General features: G+C 41.1%; 1 protein-coding gene across 10 annotated transcripts in view; it reads left to right on the plus strand.

Annotated features, from left to right (window-relative positions):
• The window catches only part of Map2k5 (mitogen-activated protein kinase kinase 5), a 258,240-nt gene that overhangs the window by 145,805 nt on the left and 88,275 nt on the right, over positions 1–24,160 (plus strand). For 9 of the 10 annotated variants that reach the window (XM_004855593.4, XM_021237014.2, XM_004855594.4 and 6 more), the window contains 3 exons: positions 4,540–4,613; positions 5,574–5,624; positions 14,677–14,748. In XM_004855593.4, the coding sequence (XP_004855650.1) occupies positions 4,540–4,613; positions 5,574–5,624; positions 14,677–14,748 (197 nt within the window). The remainder of the gene's footprint in view (positions 1–4,539; positions 4,614–5,573; positions 5,625–14,676; positions 14,749–24,160) is intronic. The other variant, XM_021237013.2, reaches the window with a different exon arrangement.

Here is a 24,160-nt window from a genome sequence, read left to right on the forward strand (position 1 = left end):
ATGCAATGCCAATTGAAATTCCAACAATATACTTCACAAAACTAGAGAGAACAATCCAAAAATTCATTTGGAACCATAAGAGATCTAGAATAGCTAAAGCAATTCTAGGTAACAGAGTCATGGCTGGGGGTATCACAATCCCCAACTTGAAACTCTAGTACAAAGCTACTGTGATAAAATCAGCATGGTACTGGCAAAGGAACAGACCTGAGGATCAGTGGAATAGATTAGAAGATGCAGAAACAACTCCAGACATGCTCAGCCACCTCATCTTTGACAAAGGAGCCAACCACCATCATTGGAGGAAAGATAGCCTACTTAATAAATGGTGTTGGAAAAACTGGATTTCAACCTGCCAAAGATTAAAACTAGACCCATACCTATCACCATGCACTAAACTAAGATCAAAGTGGATTAAAGATATAAATATTAAGACAGAAACACTAAACTTGCTGGAAGATAAGTTAGGTAGAACTCTTGAGGACATTGGCATAGGAAAAGACTTCATGAACAAAACCTCAGCAGCACAGGAACTAGCAGAAAGAATCAACAACTGGGATCTCATGTTACTAAAAAGCTTCTGCACCGCAAAAGAAACCACCAACAGAGCTAACAGACAACCTACAATATGGGAAAAAAAATTTAGCAGCTGTACCTCAGACAAAGGACTACTATCTAGAATATATAAAGAACTGAAAAAGATCAGACCCCCCAAATTCAAAGACCCAATTCAAAAATGGGCATCTGAAATGAACAGACATTTCTCAGACAAGGAAGTAAAAGCAGTAAACAAATATATGAAAAAATGTTCAACATCACCGGTCATTGGAGAGATGCAGATGAAAACAACCCTGAGATTCCACCTCACCCCAGAAAGAATGGCTGCTATCAAGAAATCAACAAATAACAAATGCTGGTGCAGGGTTGTGGGGAGAAAGGAACCCTTCTCCATTGTTGGTGGGAGTTCCGACTGGTGCAACCACCGTGGAAGTCAGTATGGAGATACCTCAAAGAACTAGGACTAGAGGTCCCATTTGACCCAGCTATTGCCCTGCTGGGTATCTTCCCCAAAGAATTAAAAGAATCATACCACAGTGATATATGTGCACCCGTGTTCATAGCGGCACAGTTTGTAGCTTGGAAGCAGCCAAGTGCCCATCAACTGGAAACTGGATAAAGAAAATGTGGGCTTTTTAAAATAAAATGGAGTACTACTCAGCCATAAAGAACAAAAAACTAGAGTCTATTATAGCTAAATGGATGCATATCGAGGCCATACTCTTAAGTGAAATAAATAGGACACACGTGTAAATACCGAATAGTTTCTCTAGTGTGAGAAACTGATAGTGTAAACAAGGGTTAAAATGATTAAAATGAATAATTGATAATTTGAAATAGGAAAAAAGGTCCAAAGATGAAGGAGTGAAGGGAGGGGAAGGGGAAAGGAAAAGAGGGAAAGGAAAAACTATGAGAAAAGAAAAAAAAAAAGGAAACAAAGTCTATGTAAATAGGGAAGGGTGGAAGGGATGAAGGATGCACAGGTAATGGGGAAAAAATAAGAACCAAGATACATCATGTACAGGTACAAACACCCAATGATAAATGTAAACAAATTGTATACCTAAAATGTACCAATAAAAGAACTAAAAAAAAAAAAAAAAAGATAAGACAGATTCAGTAACTTATCTCCCTGCAGAGGTGGAAACTGAAGCATCACATGTTGAGAACAAAATCCCACGTCAAACTTAGGGCAGGATCAAAAAGACTAAAGTCTAGATCTTCTGTCTCCTAGAGTGAATCCACTGGCTTTGTTTAGAGATATTTGTTATATTCAAATTATGCCTCCAGATATTACTGTGAAGAGGGATATTTATATTAGCAAAGTTAATATTATTTAAAAGAAACAACCAGTGAGCAAGATACTGTGCTCGGAAGGAATTCCTATGAAGATGTGTGGTGCACATCCCTACCCTGTGAACTGGCTTCCTGGAGTGATGATACCTGCTAGAGAAAATGTCTAGTGAAGTGTCACATGCTAAGTTGCAAATCAATGGCACAGGCAGCGATGCCACAGCAATTCACAGGGAGCTGTGGCTTTGATGGCCTGAGAAGTTGGGGCAGCAGGGAGGCAGGTGCTTGAGTGGAAGCATGGGCGGGATTCAGGCCACAAGAAAACATAGAGGAGTTTCTAAATCTGCAGCTGGGAGGGAGAGCCAAGAACAGCATGAACATTGGGGATTTTACTTCATGACAGTGATGAAAACAGTGTAGTTGGGATCCAGAAGTTACTTTGAGGATCATTGGATGTCCAGTACCTTTAGACATACATTGCTCTTGTAAACTAGGCTAAATGTGCAAAAAGCATTCAGTAGGCTTCCTTTACAGAGGTGCTGTGGAAAGCTAGAAAATGCAGTCAAATGCACCATGCATTTTAGAATACGGTCCAGCAGTTTGGCTTTGTTTTTGGTACCAGGGATCTAACTTGGGACCTTGGGCTTGCCAGGCAGGCATCAGAACCGCTGAGCTAAATCCCCAGCCCTAGCAGTTTTGTTTTTTATTCTTTTTTTCTTTTCCCAATCCCCTTCGGTTAGAGCTGTGTCCAGGTGAAGGTAAATATTTGCTATGTTAGCATACCTCGCAATTTGCAGGTAGCTCTTCTCGAAGCTCAGAGTATGCGTTTATGAACTGTCTCCATCTGATGTGGTAGCTTGAGAGTAGTTTAAGATGTCAGTATCTTAAGAGAATAAATTGTCCAAAAGAAAAATATTCAAAGTTGAAGGTCTATAATGAGAATTAGATTTGGAAAATAAGACCAGGCTATGTAGAATGTAAGATTTGTTTTGGTTTGGCAAACTTTTTTTTTTAAATTTTGAGACAGGGTCTTGCTAGGTTGCCCAGGCTGAGCTCAAACATATGATCCTCCTGCCTCAGTCTCCCAGAGAATTGGGATAACAGAGGTATTCTATCATGCCCAGCTGACAAACAGTTATTAAGTGTCTACTCTGACTGTCTGTGATGTGTTGTGCTTATTGCTGGGGTACATTTGAAAAAGCACAACCATATTACTAAGGAGTGGATGGAGCGCATACCCAAAAATATTTAATTTTTTCAAGGAGAGAAATGATGCAGTGAAAGTGGTATATTTAAGGTTTAATGTAATGATGGTGTAAGAGTTATATTGAAATCAGGAAAAACTGGAGGTTGAGAGAGCAGTTGGTAAGAGAATTTATGCGTAGCAGTGCATGTGCCTTGTATTTAAAGAGAGAGCCACAGTCAGGTTATAGTGCGTATTACCTGAAGGGCATGCTACATAGACGATCTACAGTTAAACCCTCATCCCTGAAACACAGTCATCAACATAAAATAATGCCACGTGCTCACTGTTTCCATTCCCTCACTCATTCAGCACTTACTGTATGCCTGCTGCTCTTGTAGGGCCTGGGGATAACAGTAGACAATAAAAGAGGCAAAGTCCCTGCCTTCTAATGTCAGTCAGCCAACACTAAATGATCTAACGTTTGGGAAAGTACGTGGCCTATTGCCTGTCACATAGTAAGTAGAGCTTCATAGTTGGCAGTTACTGAGTTTCAACTTGAAATTTAAATTAAATGCCAACCCTTGGCAGAGTGGATTGTTAGGGTACCTGTTTGCATGGTAGAGGTATGGGAGACTTATTTGCAAGTTATTTTTTAAATATTACATAAACAATTATGAGTCTCTTATTCATATTTGGGGTAGTTAAGATTATATGCTATATTGAATATAGCCAGTTGTCTGTCCTAGACCATTTTTGCCATTAAAGATGAAGTGTTAAGTAGGGGCTGCTATCTACCATCTAAAAAAGTAGTGTGCTTGTGTCTTGCTTGGGTGGTTTTTGTGGCCTCCCTGAATTCCAGAAAAGGCTCATTGTTGTCACTGACGATGTTTGACAGAAGCCCTTTGTGTCATTATTTACCGACTGACTGCTTTGGCAAAAGCTGTGTCAATTCTTTTGTTATCTATAACCACAGTCAAAAATGATGTAAGGGAAGAGAAGGATAAATGAAACAAAGACTGATGAGTGCATGCATGTGCACACATAAACATCTTTTAGCTCCATTTCTGAGCATTATCTGAGATAGCATTTGTCACATAAGACATGGGAAATGGCAGTAGTGTGTTCATTTTCTCGTTTCGCTCAGATATGACCTGTTACCCACATCATGTCAGTGATTTTTTTGCCTTGTCTTCTTTTGGGCTTCACTACCTCATAGATAGGGTAGGTAGCTTATGGTTACACATACAGAGTAAAGCTAATCCATTTTGTGCAAATTCTTTGCAAAATTTCATTCTCTTACCTTTCTACTTTTTCTGAAATGCTATGGTGAGGATGATGGGTGCATTTACTGTTGTTGGAAACTAAGCTTTGATTTGTCTTTCACTTGAAATAAACCCTTGCTTCTCTAGAAATTTATGATTCCAATATGTGTATGCGTGCTTTTAAAAACAAGCACTGTCGATGTGGAATGAGTTACATGAGCTTCTCTGGTTCCTTTTTAGATGTGAAGCCCTCCAATATGCTCGTAAACACGAGAGGACAAGTCAAGCTGTGTGATTTTGGTGTAAGCACTCAGGTAGGTCTCTTTTCCTCCCAGTGTGCTGTCCCCTTTGCAACATCTGCTTTATTTCCAGTCCCCTCTCTGAGTTCAAAAATCACCTTGCTGCCAGACAAACAGAAACTGCATCTTGTCCTTGGCTGGGAGTGCGTTATTCATTTTTAATCTCCGAGCGAGTTTCCTTCATCAGAATATGATTGTTCATTGTTTAATGACAGTAAAAACTGCTGATATTGTAATTACTACTTACGAATAGCAAACTTCATTGATATGCAGCTTTGCTATGAGAGCGTTCTGGCCAGACAAAAGGGAGGGCAGAGTGGGAGCTGTGCCTGGGGAGCCCAACTGGCCCACAATAAAAATTAATATTGGGAGCAACAATGGTGGAGGGCCATTACAATGTGCAGCACAAATTTTAATTAATTTCCATTTTGGGCCTCCCCTGAGAACCCCGGTGATAGTGACCCATGAGCGTGCTGTGATGTTGATTTGAATTGCAGCCACCTTTACTCTCAGCCAAACATGAAGACCAAAGTGAAGGTCACCATCGTATTATGAGTTGTCAAAGTCTGTTATCCCTCCAGCGTATTTAGTGTTCATTTCATTCTAGTGATGCACAGGGCTCCATTCACATCTTGAGCCATCTGACTAAAAATGAGTGTGTTCAAATTCTACTTCAAATTGGTGTTTTATATCAGGCGGGTTTGGGGTACTAAAGCGATAAGCATCCTGCTTAAGTGAATTGTTTAAGGTTATCTGCTATAAACTGTAATGCTGTGCTTGTTTAAATTGGAAATCACATTCAAAAGAAAAGAGAGATTTAATCATTTTTAATGCCTTTGTAGATAAATTTGTTCCCTTTTCCATAATTTTTAGTTGATTTATAGAAATGATGATTGTAGGTTAAATGAGGAATAATTGCCCATTTTATTTCCACATTATCTTTATATTGTTCTAACAGACTGTTTTGTCTCATAGCTGGTGAATTCTATAGCCAAGACGTATGTTGGAACAAATGCTTATATGGCAGTAAGTAAACTTATGCAAAAATATCATTTAAAACCAACATCTTTATCTTTATTTACTCGGTAATGTAGAATTTTTGAATTAATTCTACAGCTTTAGCCTAGCAGATCATAAATTACAAAGTCAATCCAGTCATGATCCAATTTTTAAATCTTTTGAAAGACAGGAGGGTTTACGCAGTCGCTGTCAACTTATCTGACTCTGGTGACTTAACTGGTCAGTTCAAGTGTGAAAACGTTGCATTTTGAAATTTAATCCTACAGAAAAATTACATCTTCTAGCATACTGGCTGCTTTTCCACATTGCTTATTTAATTAACCCTAAGAAATACCAAGATGTCAGTCATTAAGATTGGTTACTTTTTTTCCAGGAATACAAACATGCTATGTCACCAGATCAGAATTAAATTACTGATGTGACCAAATTTTATTTATGGATCTCTGAACATAAGAATTTAGCAGACAGTTTTCCTTAGAAATTGCACATCTATATTTTGTGTAGTTGGATTCATAACTATTATAAGATAATTTAGTTTCCCCAAAATAAGTTTGCCAAAAATGGAAAGTGCACAGAGCAATTTCACAGACCAATGTAGACTTGGCTTGGACCTCTTTTTCTTATGTTTCAAGTAAAGGAAGTTATTTGTGTCTAGGAAGTCACTTTAGTTTATTGGTTTCCATAATCACTTCAAGAATGAGAGAGGAAAAGCCAAGCAGGAAGCTTATTTACTGTCATTTTTGGAAAAGAATTTTCATTTTAACATGTTAGGATTAATTTTAATAATAAGAACTCCAGATTTATGTAGGTACTCCCTTTCATTTCTGTTAGCCCTTGTGTATATATCATGGAGTTAGATGATTTTAGTATGGAAAGAAGCATGGATCTTGTCCTCAGTATTCTTTGTTTGTATAATATCTTGATTAAAAGATTTTAGTATGGATGGAACCTGGATCTTATTCTCAAAACAATACAAAATATTTTGTTTTCTTTCAGATATCAAAATAGCTAATTTTTGTTTTGCATTGTTTTTAAAGAAAATTTATACTTTTTTCACTCTTCTAAGTAATATGGGGGGGATAGATTATCCTCTGAAGTCATCATTATGTTTTTATAAAACGTTCATCTCCTTTCTAGCTCCACCAGGTTGAATGAGATTGGTGAGCCACCTTTATCATTAACAAAGCCCTCCTGAATGCTAGAACATCACTCTTTGAAAGAACAGGAAACACTGAGATTTAAAAAACAACTTCTCAACTGCCCATCATGTTCTGAGTAGCTTTAAATTGCTCTAATAATTAAATTGCATTATATTTGTATGTACAAATCCAGATTACAGTTGTCTTTCCCAGGTGTACATTAAAGAAATTACTTTTTTCCTTTTTGTTTATGGATGAATGTGATGCGTCCATCTGTTAATTGAAAGTGTAAGGATTAGAATTATGAAACATGAGCTCACATTGGCAAACCTAAAATTGCTTTGCTTCTTGGGTGAGTGAATCCTAGTCATCAGCTTTGTAGTTGAAGCTGTAAAAAGACTAAGACATCTAGCAAGAAAACGGTGATGGCCTGGGAGAGAAGGCAAGAGCTTCACTTAATTTAGTAGCTGAGTATTTACTGAGGTTTGTGAGCTCAGAGGTTGGGGGCGGGGACTGTGGAAACAGCCCTGTTTTTACTGTAGTATAGATATTAATTTATGCCTTCTGCCTGCAGGCAGCCTCTGGAAGAAAGGCTGAGTTTTGGGAGTTTGTGCACGGTCGGTTTTTCTGTTTTTTGTGGGGGTTTTTTTGGTACCGGGGATCGAACTCAGGTCCTTGCACTTGCAAGGCAGGCAGCGGAACCACTGAGCTAAATCCCCGGCCCATTTTGTGGGGTTTTTTTTAACCACAGCAAGATTTGGTTTTAGCTGGTCTGTTTTATAATTTTGAGTTCCCCATGAGGTTCTATGCCAAGCATTAGCAAACTGCATCTCTCAGGCCTGTTTTTGTAAGTAAAGTTTTATTGAAACATGGCCACAGCCATTTGTTCACAGGTTGGGTATGGCCGTAGTGGCAGAGTTGAGTAGTTGTGACAGTTGCAGCAGAGAACATATGGCCCACAAAGTGAAAAGTATTTACTCTCTGGCCCTTTACAGAAAAAACTTTGCCAGCCTCTGGCCTATGCCAGTGAAAGCTATCGGAAACAGTACTTTGCATTAATCAGCCAGTACCGCTGAGCAGCCCAGGCCAAAATAGGAACCATGATCTCTTCTCCAGCTGTGCTATGTGTGACATCTTTAAATTGTACTAACATACATTGAGAAAACAGGAAGGCACGCAATGTGCAGCTTTGATGATTTGATTATTGCAAAGAGGATGTAAAGAGGAAACTTACCCAAAACATGTGCTCAGCGAGGAAGGACAAATGCTCAGAAACAGCAGGCAGCCTGATGTTGATGGAGGTGGGGTGGTGGGGTGGAGGATGAATGATAAACTGAGGGAAATATAATTAGAGGCCATCTGATATAATGAAGTAATACCCTTATTTTACACCCATTTCGCTCACTTTGTATTTATCCATACTTCTGTGCAGTGATAACATCAATAATAATAACAGCTCACACTTAATTAGCACCATGTGCCAATCATTCTTCTAAGCTCTTAAATGTATTAACTCTTTAAATCATCACAGCAGCATTATGAAGTAGGTAGTATTCTTCTCATTTTATAGATGAAGAAATTAAAGCAAGAGAAGTTATGTGACTTATCCAAGTTGACACAGCTAACAAGAGGCAGAGTGAGATTTCAAAACTACATGATCAGCACTTCCAGGGACTAACCTCTTCCTAGCTGAGCCCTTCCCTATATCCAAGTCATTTATGCAGTGTTCCCGGTCTAGGTTATGAAGCTCGCAGGGCCGGGGTTTATTCTGCTCACTCTTAGCCCTGCCCCTCCACCAGGGCCCAATGAATTCATTCATTCATGACAACTGTCTTCCAAAAGTATCATGTTCGGGCCAGGGATTTAGCTCATTGGTTTCGCCGCCTGCTGCACAAGCACAAGGATCCGAGTTCGATCCCCGGTACCAAAAAACAAAACAAAACAAAAGTATCATGTTCACTAATGATAACCAGAGCATTTAACCTTTTTATTAAGACTCTTCATTATGTATTAAGTTGAGCAAATTACTCAAATACAGCTGGTTAAACTGCTTAAGTAATTAAAAAGAAAATAAATCAGAAAGAACCCTGCATGTATAAACAATGCTATTTTATTTCCCTGTAACCTCAAATGTAAGGTAAGGGGAAAATGACAGTTAGAAAAAGATAGGAAGACTTTTATAACATCCTGAGTCATCTTAGGGGGAAAAACCCTATGGGCTCATTAAGCAGTGGAGTTTGTAGGAGATTGGGAAAATCATCATGATCCATCCCCATCATTGACCAATCAGAGACAGGCCTAGAAAGAGAAGCACCCTGTTCTAGGACATGTCCTTTTAGGGACAAATAATTAGGTCTAATAGATGCCTTCACCCAAATCATGAAAGACTTGCAACTACATTTTACAAGAATTTCATCCAGAAGGATTGTAGAGTCCAGAGGGCTGGTGTTTATATTAAATTAACCATTTCTCAGAAACTTTAATTATTAAAAAAATTTATTCTCGGCGGGGAGAAGGGAAAGAAGGAAGAGAAAAGAAAAAAAGAATAGAAGGAAAAAAATGGAAAGAAAAGGGGCCTGGGATTTAGCTCAGTGGTTCCGCAACCTGCCTGGCAAGTACAAGGTCCTGAGTTCAATCTCCGGTACCCCCCCCAAAAAAAATCCAAAAGCAAAAAAAAAGGAAACAGAGCTTTTGAAAATAAGGAGGGGAAGAGGGATTGAAGGGAGGGGAGGGGATTGAGGGAAAAAAGAAATCAAGATATTTCCTGTACAGGTATAAATTTCCTATGATTAATGTGATCATTATGTATATCTAAAATGTACCAATAAAATTAACAAAACACAGGCATATATTAAAAAAAAAACTGTATAAGAAAACAAAGAAGGGGACTAGGAGGTAGATCTCTGCAGTAGGAAAGTGGTCCAAGGGGAAAAGTTCAGGGGATGAGGAGCAGAGAAAGGGGAAATAAGTTGAATAAAGATGTCCCATGTACAAGAACCTAATAAGCTCAATTAATGTAAATATTATGTGCCCTAACATGAGCTAAGATTAAGAATATCAATAAGAATGAAAAATAGGATAGGAGAATTGGAGGGGGAGGGAGGAGCTGGGAAGGGGAAGGGGGTTAAAAAAAACAAACAAGCTGTGGTATGCACCTGTACCCGCTCCCCAAGATGATTGTAGACTGCATGAACTGCAAACATGCACTAATAAAATAAATAGGAGTTTAAGAAAGTTTTCTTTTACTCTATTCTTAATACAAAAGTCCCTAAAACTTTAACAAACTATTCAGCCATTGTTTTGCATAGTAAGTTTTAGAATCAAATATGAAAATTTGAAATTTTCATGACTCACTGAAGTTTGGAAATTAAAAAAATGTGTTGCTCAAATACTTATCCTTTGGGATCAGAAATTCAATCTAAATGGCTATTTTTATCTTCTGAATTTTTGTTACTATTTCTGGTTTTTTTGCTCAGGCTGTTCCAATCCTTGGAAATGTCTTTACCTGGAATAGAATCTATGTAAGCCAGGCATGGTGGCACATGCTTTTAATCCTAGCACTTGGGAGGCTGAGGCAGGAGGATCACCGCAAGTTTAAGGCCAGCCTGGGCTACATACTGAGTTCAAGGCCAGCCTGAACTATATTGCAAGACTTTTGTCTCTAAATAAATAAATAAATAAATAAAATAAAATAAAACCTATGTAGATCATACGCTGCAGCCCAGCTGGCCCTACTTATGCTGTGTAGTAGCAACAGAGGTGACAATTAAAAGGAGGCTAGGGTTTACTGAGGACTCCTGTGTGGCAGATACAGAGTGAAAAAGTTACATACCTTCACTTAATCTTTACACAACCCATGTATTATCATTACCTTTGTTTTACCGATAAAGAAACCAAAGGTGAAATAACTTTAGCCCAAGTTCTTGGAGTTAGTACATGATGAGAGGGAAGATTTTAATTAGGTCATCAGCCCCTAGTTTCTTTGAATAGCAGGTTAGATTATTCAAATCAACTCTTCCTTTGAAAAAAATGCTGGTCTAAGAAGTTTTAACCATCTCAAATGCACTGAAGAACTAAAAAAACAATGGGGAGTTTCCAGGGAATTTTTTCTTATTTATTTATTTATTTATTTATTTATTTATGCATGCATGCATGCATGCATGCATGCATGCATACTAGGGATTGAGCTCAGCTTTTTGTGTGGTAGGCAAGGCCTCTACCGCTGAGCTTCATCCTCAGCCTTTTTAATTTTATTTTGAGACAGGCTCTCGCTAAGTTGCCCAGACAGGCCTCAAACTTAAATTTTCCTGCCTTGGCCTCCTAAGTAGCTAGGATTACAAGCATGTGCCACCACACCTGGCCTGGGACAATTTTTGGGTGAAATCCTGCAACAGAGAGGAAAGCAGACTATCAGAGCACCAGAGCTTTGTATTCCTGAGTACATTTTTGGCCAGAGAGGCACCAGACTCCAGGGCCCACCTGAGGCAGAAGGTCTCAACAGAAATTTCCCTGTTGCATGCCAGAAACCCAAAGAGTGCATGCATCCTTAGTGCAGGAGCAAAAGAGCTCTTAAAACTGCTCCTCCTCCTGGTCCCAGGGAGTGGACCTCAGCAGATAAGCAGGAGACAGAGGGAAAGGTTGTGACCATAGAAAACCTCTGCTACTGATTTGCGGCCCTCATGAGCTGAGTTGGGAAAGGAGCTTGATGCTGGAAACTGGTTGAAGGTGGCATATCCTCTATAGGCCTCAGAGAACCTCTCCAAAAAAATATTATTCAAGGGGCCGAGGATTTAGCTCAGTGGTTCCACTGTCTGCCTTGCAAGCGCAAGGTCCCAAGTTCAGTCCCTGGTACCAAAAAAAAAAAAAAGAAATAAACAATAAACAAGCCTGCTGGGAACTGGGGTGCGTACTGTAGAATCCCAACTACTCAGGATACTGAGACAGGAAGATCACAAGTTAGAGGCCAGCTTGGTCAACTTAAAAGACCCTATCTCAAAAAATAGAAAGGGCTGGGGACCTACATACAGGTAGAGGGCCCCTGAGTTAAATCCCCAATACTGGAAAAAATCCAATCACTTGTGATGCATATTTTGATTACACACTAAAGAATTTGCACTGTCTTGTTAATTTTCTGAAGCCTACCTGAGCAGAAACTTCTTTTTCAGGAGAGATAAGGCTTGAACCTTGATATCTTTCAGCTCTTGACAAGTAAACCCTGGCGTGTCGCATTGTAAATAGACAGTTCTGGGATTAGTTAAATGTGGTCCCTGAGTAGATGCCTAGTGACAGGGTGTAGCTGGAGGGAGTGGCGTGTGAGCACCAGCTTGAAGCCATAGCTTTTGCAGATCCACTGTGAATTCTGCACTTTAGATCATCACCATGTGCCTAGCGTTCCAGTTAAGAACAGGTGAGGGGTTTTGTTCTGTTTTGTTTTGTTTACTCTTCACTTAAACCTCAGTACATCAGTGCAGCAGACGAGTCTGTTTGTATTATTTAGTCCACACTGTTGACAGCTGTTGTGTGAGAAGGGAACCCCAGCCTTAGCTCTTGCACTGCAAAATATCCATCATAGATCTTTCACCAGTGTGATATTTCTTGGTTGGTTTTGTTCCGTTTTGATTTGGAAAGGAGAGGCCAGAGCAGGCCACCTTGGCTTTAGGTGTGAGATGAGCTTTGAATTCTGCAGCCGTAGGCCATCAAATCCTGGCCCTGTAAATTCAGAACGTATCAGGGCTCATCCTGTACCTAAGTCAGTTGCAGGGACCTGCATGTGTTTCCAAATCCTTGTCTACCTGATGCATTCTTTTCAATAGGCTCCTGGAGCTTGCTGCCTGCTTTTGCTGAGCATTTTTGCTTTAACATTGCATCATAACAGTAATCTCATTTTTTTGTTTGGTCATTGCCAAAATAATCCCTCTAACAAGAGAGTGTCAGAATCTCATCCTTAAGGAGCTCTGTTATTTGCCACCTGATACCTATGAACATTATCACTTTTCTGTTTCTTCATTTTTAATTTAATTTCCTATGCTTTATTTTTAGTTCACAATCAACATTTGCTTTGGTAGTTCAGTAGGCAAATGTAATGAATGTATTCAGTTTCATTGCCAAAATATTTTGTGTGATTTCCAATTCTGTTTATGTGTTTCTTTTTTCTCTACTCTGTATGCTAAGTATTGATAACTATCAGCCAGTGGAAGGAAAAATAGTGAAATCTTTAGTGACTGCAGCTGAGTGTATCAAAGAATCACCAGGAGAACTTATTTTTTAAAATGAAGATCCCCAGAGCACCCACCCCCTGCCCCTATTCTGATTCAGGAAGTCTGTCTTTGTAAGCCCCTCCGGCAGTTCTCTGATGGCCATCCAAGGACAGCATTGTAGAAACACTCACTAAATCAAGACTAGTGCTTGGCTCTTCTGACTTTCAATTCCAGGGACAGTTTGACACACTGGAAAGAAATTTTCAGTCAGATATACAGCTGGGTTTGAATCCTCGTTCTGCTCATGGACAGTTCACTCAACGCTACTCCATAGCTCCAGGCTTGGGCAACCGTCAGGCTTTCTGTCTATAGAGTGAAACCAGTAACCTTTGCCTTTGCAAGATTATTAGGAAGCATGGAGGATGCAGGGTACCTGGCCCATCGTCTGGCACTACTAGGTGGTCACTGAGTGATAGCTACTGCTGTCCTTATATACTGGTAGTACATGCAGCGTTTCATATGGCCAGTAATGAAACTAATTCTCTCCATGCCTCATTTTCCTCATCTGTTAAGCGGGGATGATAATACCAAACTTATATGTATATTTGTGAATCTGAAGTGAGACATGCATGAGAAGCACTTAAAACAATGCCTGGCACGTGGCAGTTCTTTAACAAAAGCATACAGCGATGGGGATGGAATGGCGGCAGTCCTCTTATTCCCATCACTAGCTGCAGTTCCATATGAATAATCCTAGTATTTGTTGAACCAGTGAGCTGGGAAATGTGGGTCATTATTTCCCAGCTCTGCCATGCTATCTCTCTATAACCTTGAGCAATTACTCCACCTTCGTGAGACCTCAGTTTTTCTTACTTATTTATCCATGTGTTCATTCCAAACGCTCCTGTGAGTGAATGCCAAGTCCTGGAAGGGCAGATCAGAATGCACCTCTCATGTAAAATTATTTCTGTCGAAGTAGAGTGTGCCTGTCCTACGTGTCTGGAGAGGAGAACCAAGCATTCCGAGGGGACTTTGACTTATAGCAAAAGAAACCCTGGTAGGTGGAATAAAGCATGGGACACTAGGTGAATTTAGGGAATATGAATGTTCTTTGCACTAATCTTATTCTTTACACTTCCCTATAAGCTTGAAAGTGTTTCCAAGTAAAAAGCTTTGTGCCAGGGATTTTAGCTCAGTGGTTCTGGCACCTGCCTTGCAAGCGCAAGGTCCCGAGTTTGATCCCCAGTACCGGAAAAAAAAAAAAAAAAAGTAAAAAAAGTTTTTTTTAAATTCTAAACCCCTAGTCTTTGAGACCCATCTATCAAATTGCAAATAAGTGGTAATACTGTATAATTTTGTATAATTTGTCACTCCTCAGTTAAGACTGCTTGATATAGGGGAAGAGCTAGTTTGCTAGCTTAGATCCTTGACCAAATTAATTCACTTCTTAGAGTCTTCACTTTCTTCATCTGTGACATGGGGATGATAAAGTCTTGTTCACCAGGGCAGAGTAGAGGATTTGATGAGATTTTTACACACACATTTAATTATAATTTTTTTATGCAATCCACATATACATATATACATGCATGTGAAATTACTTTGCCATCCATAAAATGCTGCACCAAGTTGGTGGCCCCCACCTTAGCCAAGCTCATGTTTGGTCCACATGTTTCCTGGAATAACACAGCAACTCACAAAGTCCCTTCTGCTTTCTTACAGCCTGAAAGAATTTCAGGGGAGCAGTATGGAATTCATTCTGATGTCTGGAGCTTAGGAATCTCTTTCATGGAGGTACAGTGTTGTTGGTTACAAGGAGACACTCTTACATTCCATCAGGAAGAGTGGAGATTTTAAAAGAATAAAATTTTCATTGTGTTACATGTGTGCATACAGAGTTTGACTCTAAAGTCCTTACCCTGATATCGTTTGTGGTTATGGACTGAGTCAGGGATATTCTGAAGCACTACCGTTCATGTATCTAAGACAGATTCTGAAGTGCTTGCTATAAAACAGATTTCCCAAACCCCAAGGTCAGTTAAATGGAAATCTCTTAAGGATCTGCATGCCTCACATGTTTCCTGGGTGATCCTTATGCACACGGAATCTGGAGAGCCTGTGTTCTAAAAGCAAGACTCCTGAAAAGTGCTGTGTGATGATGGCCTTGGTGGGGTGCACATATAACACCCAAAGGTGATTGCAGTACTCTAAAAGGTACAGCCTGCTCATTTGAATGTGTAAGTTCTGTATGTTTGCTTAAAGCCACCTCATTCCAATATAGTCATATCCCATGGATATGTGGGGTGGGAGGTGGTATGATTGGAGTGGGGATATGTGTGTATACCATAACTTTATAGCTATGAAGTTACTCTTCATCGCTGTATTTAGAATGGACTTTATCTTAGTTGCTAGGTGCAGCTCCATTAGATCTCTGTCCTGAGATGTCGATAGAATGACCATATGACTTATATCACAAGGACATTTGGCCTATTTGGAATTACAGCACTACAAAACCCTGGTACTCACCAGGGGTTGAATGTTTCATTGAATGTATCTCAATTCCACTGATTTAGATAAAAGAAGACTTTTTAAAAAGTAGAAAGGACTCTTCATAGATAAAGTCACAATCACAATATTATCACCCATTTTTTAGTCAAATACTTTTTCTGTGCTCTTTGTAATGCGTGAAAGGAAATATCTTCCGACTTACTTCACCTGCATGACAGAAAGAAAATAATAATAAAGTGTTCAATGTTTCTTAAACCATATTCTCCTGCTTCTTCAAAAAAGAGAGTCTAAGAAGAGATACAATATATGTGCATTGCTGAGAAGTTACCTTAATGGGGAACAGAGCTCAGAACTGAGTCTCCCATGGAGTCCTGAAGGGCTTGTTCTGTTAGCTTGTTTCTGGGGAAAGCAGTGCTTTTGATTTGTGGGACTCAGGCCTTGCCATCATGTAATTTCCCTTTGCATATTTTAAATAATTATCATTTACTGTATTTTATAAGTGACCAGATACAGAATAATTGAGAAGTTATATGGTGTAGAGCTAATACTCCCAGATTGGAGTGGAAAACCTTGACTGCAGTTCCAGCTTTGCCATTGCTTTCCTAGGTGGCCCTGGACCTGGACCTGCTTCCTCCCTGGGCCTCAGCTTCTTCAACTGTAAAATAAAATCTCTGAGCTGCTTTCCAGACTGACTCTACAACTCTGCTGCTGCCCATTCTGCCCTTTCCTTAACTTTCATGCAACAGGTGGGCGGTGTGTGGCTGAGAGAGGGATGGACCCTCACGTGGCACAAAGTGCAGAGGCTTAGCAGTACTGTCAGAGCATAGCTAATGAGTTTCAGATGGGGGCGCATGTAGCTATTCACATTCATTCCCTTGTTATGCATCTTGGTCAAGCTCCTGCCATGCCTACTGCATGGAGGGTGGGTGGAGACTACTGGGAGGACTCAGCTCCTGGCTGTCCTGGACTACATCTATGGGGGTGGGGGGTTGGGGGGGGGCGTGAGGGCAAGGACAGAAAACACAGTGCTAACCAAGCATGTAGTTTGAGTGGTGGTGCGTCCTGCGGAGATAAGGAGAGCAGGCAGCTTCCTCTGTGCATGCAGGAACTTGAACACTGGGGAAAGGGGGAGCCAGTTGGTAGCAGCCAGAGCAAAGGCACCGAGAGATGGGGTGCACTTGGCATACACGAGGGAGGCACAGACCAGTATAACTGGCATTGAAGTTAGGGTAAGGGAAAAATGGGCAAAAACAAATTCAGAGAGGTCAGTAGGGGCCATCATATACAGCCCTGTAGGCCATGCTGAGGACTTGAGATGTTACTCTCAGAATAAATGATCTGGCTTAGATGTTCAAAGGATTGCTGAGTGCTCTGTGGAGTGTGGCCATAGGCAGATGTGGTAACAGGAGGTCAGCTAGATCGGTAGGAAGGTAGAGATGCCCAATAAATACATTTACTCATGTGGCATATGGAGATATGTGTCTGCCAGTATTTTGCTAGGTACTGAGGATGCAAAGAATAATAAAAGAGTTTTGGAGGGGGCCATTGATCATGCTCATCCTGGAGGTAAACTGTTAAATAGTGAGGGTCACTGAGAAAAGCAGGCTCATTGCATTTGTAAGGTTGAGGAGGATTAAGTCTAGGGAACTCTGAAACATGTCAGCACTGAGTTCAGGACACCTGTGTGCCAGTAAAGTGGAGACCAGAAAGTGGCTACATTATCAGGAGTGAGGGCCAGGGCCAGGCCTGTAGATGTTGCCCGTGTCTTAACACAGGTGGCAAGAAGTGGGTGTAAAGCAAGAGGAAGAGATGTTATGGGACATAAGTAGAATCTGATTATGATCATGAAAAAAGGTTGTTGAAGTGTTGGGTATAGTAACATAGATCTGTAATTCTCATACTTGGGAGGCTGAGGCAGGAGGATCTCAAATTGGAGTCCATCCCAGGCAATTTAGTAAGCCCCTATTCAAAAAACAGGGGAGGGGTGAGGTTCTGAGGGTGTATCTCAGTAAAAGAGCACTTGCCTAGCACATGTGAGGCCCTGGATTCAATTCCCAGTACCACCAAAAAAAAGTGATTAGAAAAAAAATACAAGAAAAGGGAAAAATGGAAACAAAGTCTTTATAAATAGGGAAGGGAGGAGGAGTAGAAGGGAGGGCAGGAGAATGGGGAAAAATAAGAACCAAGATGCATCATGTAAAGGTACAAGATCCCAATGATGAATATAACTATATTGTATACCTAAAATGTACCAATAAACTTAATGAAAAACAAAAGTGATTAGAAAGGATTTTTGAGTGCCTCTTTTTAGAGGATGCTTAACTAAATGCCTTCAAAGGAAACACGGGACCACAGCCCCTGCCCTGTAGAAGCTTATGACCCAACACACAACAAGTGACAGCATGTGACCGACTCAAGTATGAACCAGCAAGTCATGAGAGAATAGAGTGAGACTGCTGGTGTGTATTTCATGCCAGGTTTCTTTGAGATCCAAGGTAAAGAAAAACGTGACAGAAAAGGGGAAAAGGAGGATTTGAGTCCAAAGATGAGAAATCATGGGTGACAGAGTAATGAAGACTACGAGAGAAACCCACTGTTGTCTTTTCTTAGGGGCTGATGGGATGACTTGAAAGGGCTGGGAAGTTAATCCAGAAGAAGTACTTGAAGGCCAGGGTTCTTTGTTTTTACCTTAGTGCTCTTGCCATAAGTGTGGTAAGCCCTGTTTTAAATCTCTGTAGACAGAGAGAAGTGTGAATTGCAGTAGCATTTGAAAATCTGAGGAGCAGATTGCATTCTGAAACATAGTCCACACTTCCGAAGAATTGCTTTTCTTCTGTTCTTACTTTCCAAACAAGATTCCCTTTCTAGGCATGGGTTCCAATGAATAAAAACTTCTGTTCATTCCGTACTTTTCACTTAACCAGGTGCCCTTAGGCAGACCAGGGAGTGGAGTGGGACACACGAAGCTGAGAAGAGCCCAGGTCTGATATAGAAGACACCTGAAGCCCGAGACAGTGTGCTGAGCCTTCCATAGAGATGTTCTTGAAGGACTCGGAGCCACTGGACATCGGGCATATAGAGGAGTTGACTTGTGAGGGAGGCTGGTATTAGAGGGAGCTCATCCCTAGGAGACAGAGGGGAATGATGGAGAGCACTCCTCATGCCCAGTGCATAGGCATCTCTGTACCCTAAGGAGAGGGCAGATGTCAAGGCAGCAGCATCTCCCCAGGCACGATTTCCCTGCCCACTTGTGTGTGTAGCTTCCTCAAGGTGTTTGGAGTTGACCAGTTCTTCCTTTAGGTACCTGTGATGAAAACAAAACTAGGGGACAAGGAGCAAATGAACTTCCCCAGTTACCCAAGAATCAGCGTGAGGTAAAATGGGAGCTGGAGCTTCCTGTCCCTCCTCTCCCCCACTTCCGGAAATTCTCCTCCGAGCTTGGGTGCTGCTGGGTCAGAGGTTGCCCTCATCGCTTCAGACTCCTGCAGTATCAGGGTGCAGCCTCCCTGCCTCCCTCCCACTGCCCCTTGCCTTGTTAATGTGCTGTCACCATCCTCGTGGGGAGTCATCATGAGGTCTCGCACCACACTTGTTCATAAAAGATGATGCCACACACCACTAAAATGTGCCAGTTTAAAAAAAAAAATTACAGACAGGTACATTTGTGCCTTAAGCAAAGAATTTTTAGTATACAACTATCTTTTATCCAGGTACTGAACTGCTCCTGTGTCCTCTCAGCTCAGCATCCCCCTGTTCAGGGGAGCAAATGGTCTCCGGGACTTGGTTGGTTGTGTGAAGTACTTGGAGTTAGCAAAAGTGGTACAAAAATGGAGATTATTCTTTAGAAAGGAAAAAGTGAGATTATTCAGTATGAGTAGAACGTGCAGGTTTCCTGGGTGGAAGGGATTTGGCCTCTTCCTCTGTCGTGTATTTATCTTTAACCATGCTGTGGCCCCTCCTGTGGATTAGTTTCAGAGTCCTGAAGGTGGTGGCCTTATGTGAGGACTGTGTGCCTCGCTCTCTAATGGGACAGAGAGCCCTATGGAACTGCAGCTCATCCTCGAAGTGTCACTAGAATCAGTGTAGAAATGAAGAAAAGAAGAAAAGGAAAAAGAAGTGGAGCTCACAGACAAGGCTCCACAATTCCTGAACCAGCACAAATTGTAGGGTTAAACTGGTCCCAGAATATTTTTTTGCCTGTCCTAGAAAGCTCTTCCTGATTCATTCGACCGCGTGATTTTTAGGATTGTTCACCATGGTACTGTAGTTGCTCTTCAAGACTTTAGGGCTGAACTCTAAAATGAAAATGATTAGGTGTACCAAAAGGGCTTGCTTTTACCAAGTTTAAGGGCTTTATTTAATCCTTAGAGGAGAGGATGCCTAAAACATTTTAGGACAATTTTCTGATTTCACAGGCAGTTTAGTTTTCATCTCTTTTCCCAGAGAATGGCTTATGGAAAGGGTCCTATTCTTTGTTGTTGTTGTTGTTGTTGTTGTTGTTGTTGTTGTTGCTATTTTGAGACAGTGTATTACTAACTGACTAAGTTCCCCAGGTCAGCCTCGGTCTCCCAGAGTCTGGGGTCACAGGTGTACACCACCACACTCAGCTATTATTCTTGATTTTTACTAGTTAATTACTCTGCTCGTATTCATGTGTCACTTGAGTCACAACAGAAATATGTAGGTGAGAAGTTTAAAAAGTGATACTGTATGCAGAAGTTGGGTTTTAAGATGACCCTTATTGGATCAAAAAATACGCAGACACACAGCCTTGTATAGTCTCACAGGACAACGGCATGGTAAAAGGCACCAGGCCAGGCCTGTGATGTCCCTGTCCTCGCCAGGATGCTCTATGGGTTCATATCCTGGTGTGTGGTTCTGTGTGACAGGTTGCTGGAACCCTAGTAAGACTGCAGTGAATGGTCTCTCGCAGAGGTTTCTGCAGGCATCAGGCTGAAAACCCGCTCAGCACAGGCGTTTGCTCTTTTCACTTGGCTCCTGGCTCTTTCTGCCTTTGTTTGCTGCCTCTGCGTGCCAGTCTCCGGGGTCCGAGGCAGCGAGCAGGCTGACTCAAAGTGCTTGGTTAATTGGTGTGTCATCTAGTCCGGGGGCCCCTCTTCAGCACGATCGCTACTTCATTGAAGTGGCTTGAGTGATGTGTTAAATGATGAAAGCAAGGACCGTGGCTTAGAAAAATATCTCAAGATAGGTGAGGAACATGTTCAGAGAGCACACAAGGTCGCTGTCATCAGAGCAACACCATCTTCTGAATAGTTGTACGGGATGTGTTGTTTCAACAAAAAGAATTTTCCTTGAGTCTTAGAATTACCTTTGGAGGTTAAAAATAAATCCATGCAATGCTGTGCTGTTCTCTCTGTATGGATATCATTTTTCTTCATCTCCCCAAGACACAATTTAAATACCCATCCTTCTTGATGCCAACTCTGATCTCTCCAGCTGAAAGTACTGTCTTCCTCTTTGACCTCCATCTGTATCTGCCTGTGGCAGGAACATTTTCTACTTTGTAGACTAGTAATTGACACAGGATTCAGATCTGATTCTCCCATCATCTCCTGCATTATGCAGCACAATCCCAGTACCCTAGTGGGTACTCGTGAAATCACCTTGGCTCCATATTTCCTTACCTTTCTCATGGTTTTGTACCAGTTTCTGAAAGTACAGATCAGAGTTTAAAGTTTGCTGGAGCCTTTAATGGAGGCTCATACTCCGCTAAGGAGGAAGTCTTAAAGACCCAGAGGGTGGGAGTTCCCGACTTGATAGCCCAGCTAGGTCACACTCCCAGGAGGCCCTCCGTCTGTAGGTGCCACCCATGAGGAGAATTTCTGTCAGGTGTTCAGTGCTTTCTCTTCATGAGGTATTTGAGGGAGGCCTTTAGGGTGAGAACAGAGGCCTAAAATAACTGAAAAGTGTAAACTGAAGGGCCTGGAAACCATGGGGGGCAGGCAGGGAGGGTCCAAATGAACTACAGTAGTGACCTGGGAGGAAGCAGAGGAAAAACTGCCCTCAGGAGACAGCAGACTGCTGTGACAGAGGAACTTTCAGAGAACAATAATCACAGTAGGAGGAAAACGGAAAGTGAGGGAACCAGGTCAGGAAGTCTGCCATGAAAAACGGAAGTTCCACACAGAAAGAAGAGAGAAAATAAAAAGGAGAAAATCATCAAAGAGAGTGTTTTATCTTTAATATTATCACTATAATGTAGATGAAATATTTACTGTTTGATAGTGCCCTCTTCTTATTTCTACAGAAAAACAACAAAAAACGAAACTTTTATTTAATGACATATGGCAATATTTTCACTGCTAAAAGTGAGTTTTTGTTCAGGAATAGTAAATAGAATTTTTTGCAAGGAAAAGGTAGCATTAAAAATTACAAATAGGGTCGGGGATTTAGCTCAGTGGTTTCACTGCCTGCTGCGCAAGCGCAAGGACCTGAGTTCGATCCCCGGTACCAAAAAAAAAAAATTACAAATAGCTAGGAGTGGTGGTGCACACCTATACTCCCAGCACTTGGGAGGCTGAGGCAGGAGGATCATGAGTTCAAGGAAAACCTGAGCTACATAATGAGATCCTGTCTCAAAAGAAAAAAGTACAAATAGATGTAACTACCTTGTCTTATGGGAATGCAAAAGCTATTGATGACTTATTTTTGTCTTTGCCTTTATACTTATTACTTAATGGGTACCAGATGAGACAATTAAATACAAAGAAAATGAAGTATGATCTTCCACACTGACAAGCAAACACATACACCATGTTGAACTATGTAAATGAAAATAAAAGTATTGAAAAAGTGGCATGAATCATCCAGCCCAGTAGTTTGATAGAGAACTTGAGCTTTTCTTTCTGAAATCATTTTTAGAATGAAGGGCTGCCCATCATCTTAATTGTTAAACTGCCAAAAGCTCGGAGTTTGGGTCAACCAGTATTGGGATCACATATTGGCACCACCACTTAGAATCGGGTTGATCTTGGCCAGTTCACTGTGCTGCTCCAAGTGGCAGTATCTTAACCATTCTGTGCTTTTACACAGAATACCACAGATTGGGGAAATGACAGACAACAGAATTTTGTTCATTTCTCACTTCTGGAGGCTGGAAAGTCAAAGGGCCTCATCTGGTGAAGGCCTTGGAGCTGAGGCATAAAGCATGGCAGAAGGGCAAACGAGCCCGTTACACACATCCTATCAAATCCCCTCTGGTGCTGACTAACCCATTCCTGTGATAATGACATTAGTCCACAAGGGCTCTGCCCAATGACCTGATCACTTCTTAAACGTCTTGCTTCTTAATACTGTGATGATGGCAGTTAAATTTTAACATGAATTTTAGGGTTTCTTATCTGTACAATAAGATAGCATTAGAATTTATTCATTCCTCTAATATCCATTGCAAACCTTTTAAGTGTCGAACACTTCACTAAGTTCCAGGGACACCTTGGTAAATAAAGTAGGCATTTCCCTTTCCTTGTGCAGCTTACAATGTAGCAAGGGAGGCAGAAAATAAGCAATGGCAGGAAACATTTATATTTTTGAAACCAGGACTGGAATATTTTCAATATTCTGGATTCTTTTATAAACACTTTCATTTAACATTAGCCTCATAGGGTTACTTTAAGAATTAAGCTTCTCTTTGAAATCACCATCCTATGTGTATTGAGTGCTTTCTAACTAACAGGATTGTGGACCACTCTAGACTTGGTTCCTGCCTCCAAAATAAACCGAAGAACCCATTGCACCATCCTACAACAAAAGCACTCAGAGACACAGCTGTCTTTAGAGGGTCTCTGGCTGTGGCTTTGTTTCCCACTCTAGCCCCTTGGTGACTATGAACCTGGGCTGAAAGGTAACAAATGGCTCTGGATGCCCTGTAAGCAGCTGCTGCCAGCTTTTCTAGACCATAAGAACTTGGCATTTCATGTGATGCCCTCCAATCTCAAGATTTTCTCCTCCTCTTTTAAAAAATTTTAAAAAATTTGAGTGGAAGTTGAATCTTACTGTAATGTAAGTCTCCTGTTCTTCCTAGTGAAATGTCTTACCTGTTGATCAGAAGTTTCTGCTGAATACCAGGAGAGGACACAAGAATCTGAAGGGTCCAGACACAAAGCAAGTGTCAGAGGAAGACTGTATAGGAAAGTGGGGGCGGGGTGGTCCTGGAGTCCCTGTCCTGGGCCACTGTCCCTTCTGTTGAAGAATGTGGAGGAAAAGACATGGAACAATCTCTGTCACTCATTCCCCCACTGTTAAACCCTTTCTCTAATTCTGCCTTAACTTGATTTTTCACTTTGTCTTTTTTTTTTTCGGTGTAAAATTTTGTGTAACTTACTGCAAAAAAAAGTGCTGTGAAGATGACCTTTGGCAGATGATGGATTGACTAGTTTGGTCCTTTGCAAGATTTGTGAAGGGATCCAGCTGTCTCAGATTACCACGCCTAAATGTGCATTTGCCAAGGTTGTCAGCGCCTGGAGTGGATGTGAACTGGCAGACAAAGTGCAGCGTCTCCCCCTGAATATAGCATTGTCCAGCTCGCTTTGTGCTCAGTGCCTTCGGGAACAACCATGTGATTGACGAAACAAGGTGGAGCAGGTGTGAGTGGTCCCAACTATGCTTTTTACTATTTTGTTGGATTTCAGACTGTTTTTTAGTTTTCCCAACAGCACATGCCCACATCGTACATCTG

The sequence above is a fragment of the Heterocephalus glaber genome, unplaced genomic scaffold (genome assembly GCF_053883595.1).
Source record: "Heterocephalus glaber isolate CG9 unplaced genomic scaffold, H.glaber_assembly_v1.0 deba00001689, whole genome shotgun sequence".
Classification (NCBI taxonomy): Eukaryota; Metazoa; Chordata; class Mammalia; order Rodentia; family Bathyergidae; genus Heterocephalus; species Heterocephalus glaber.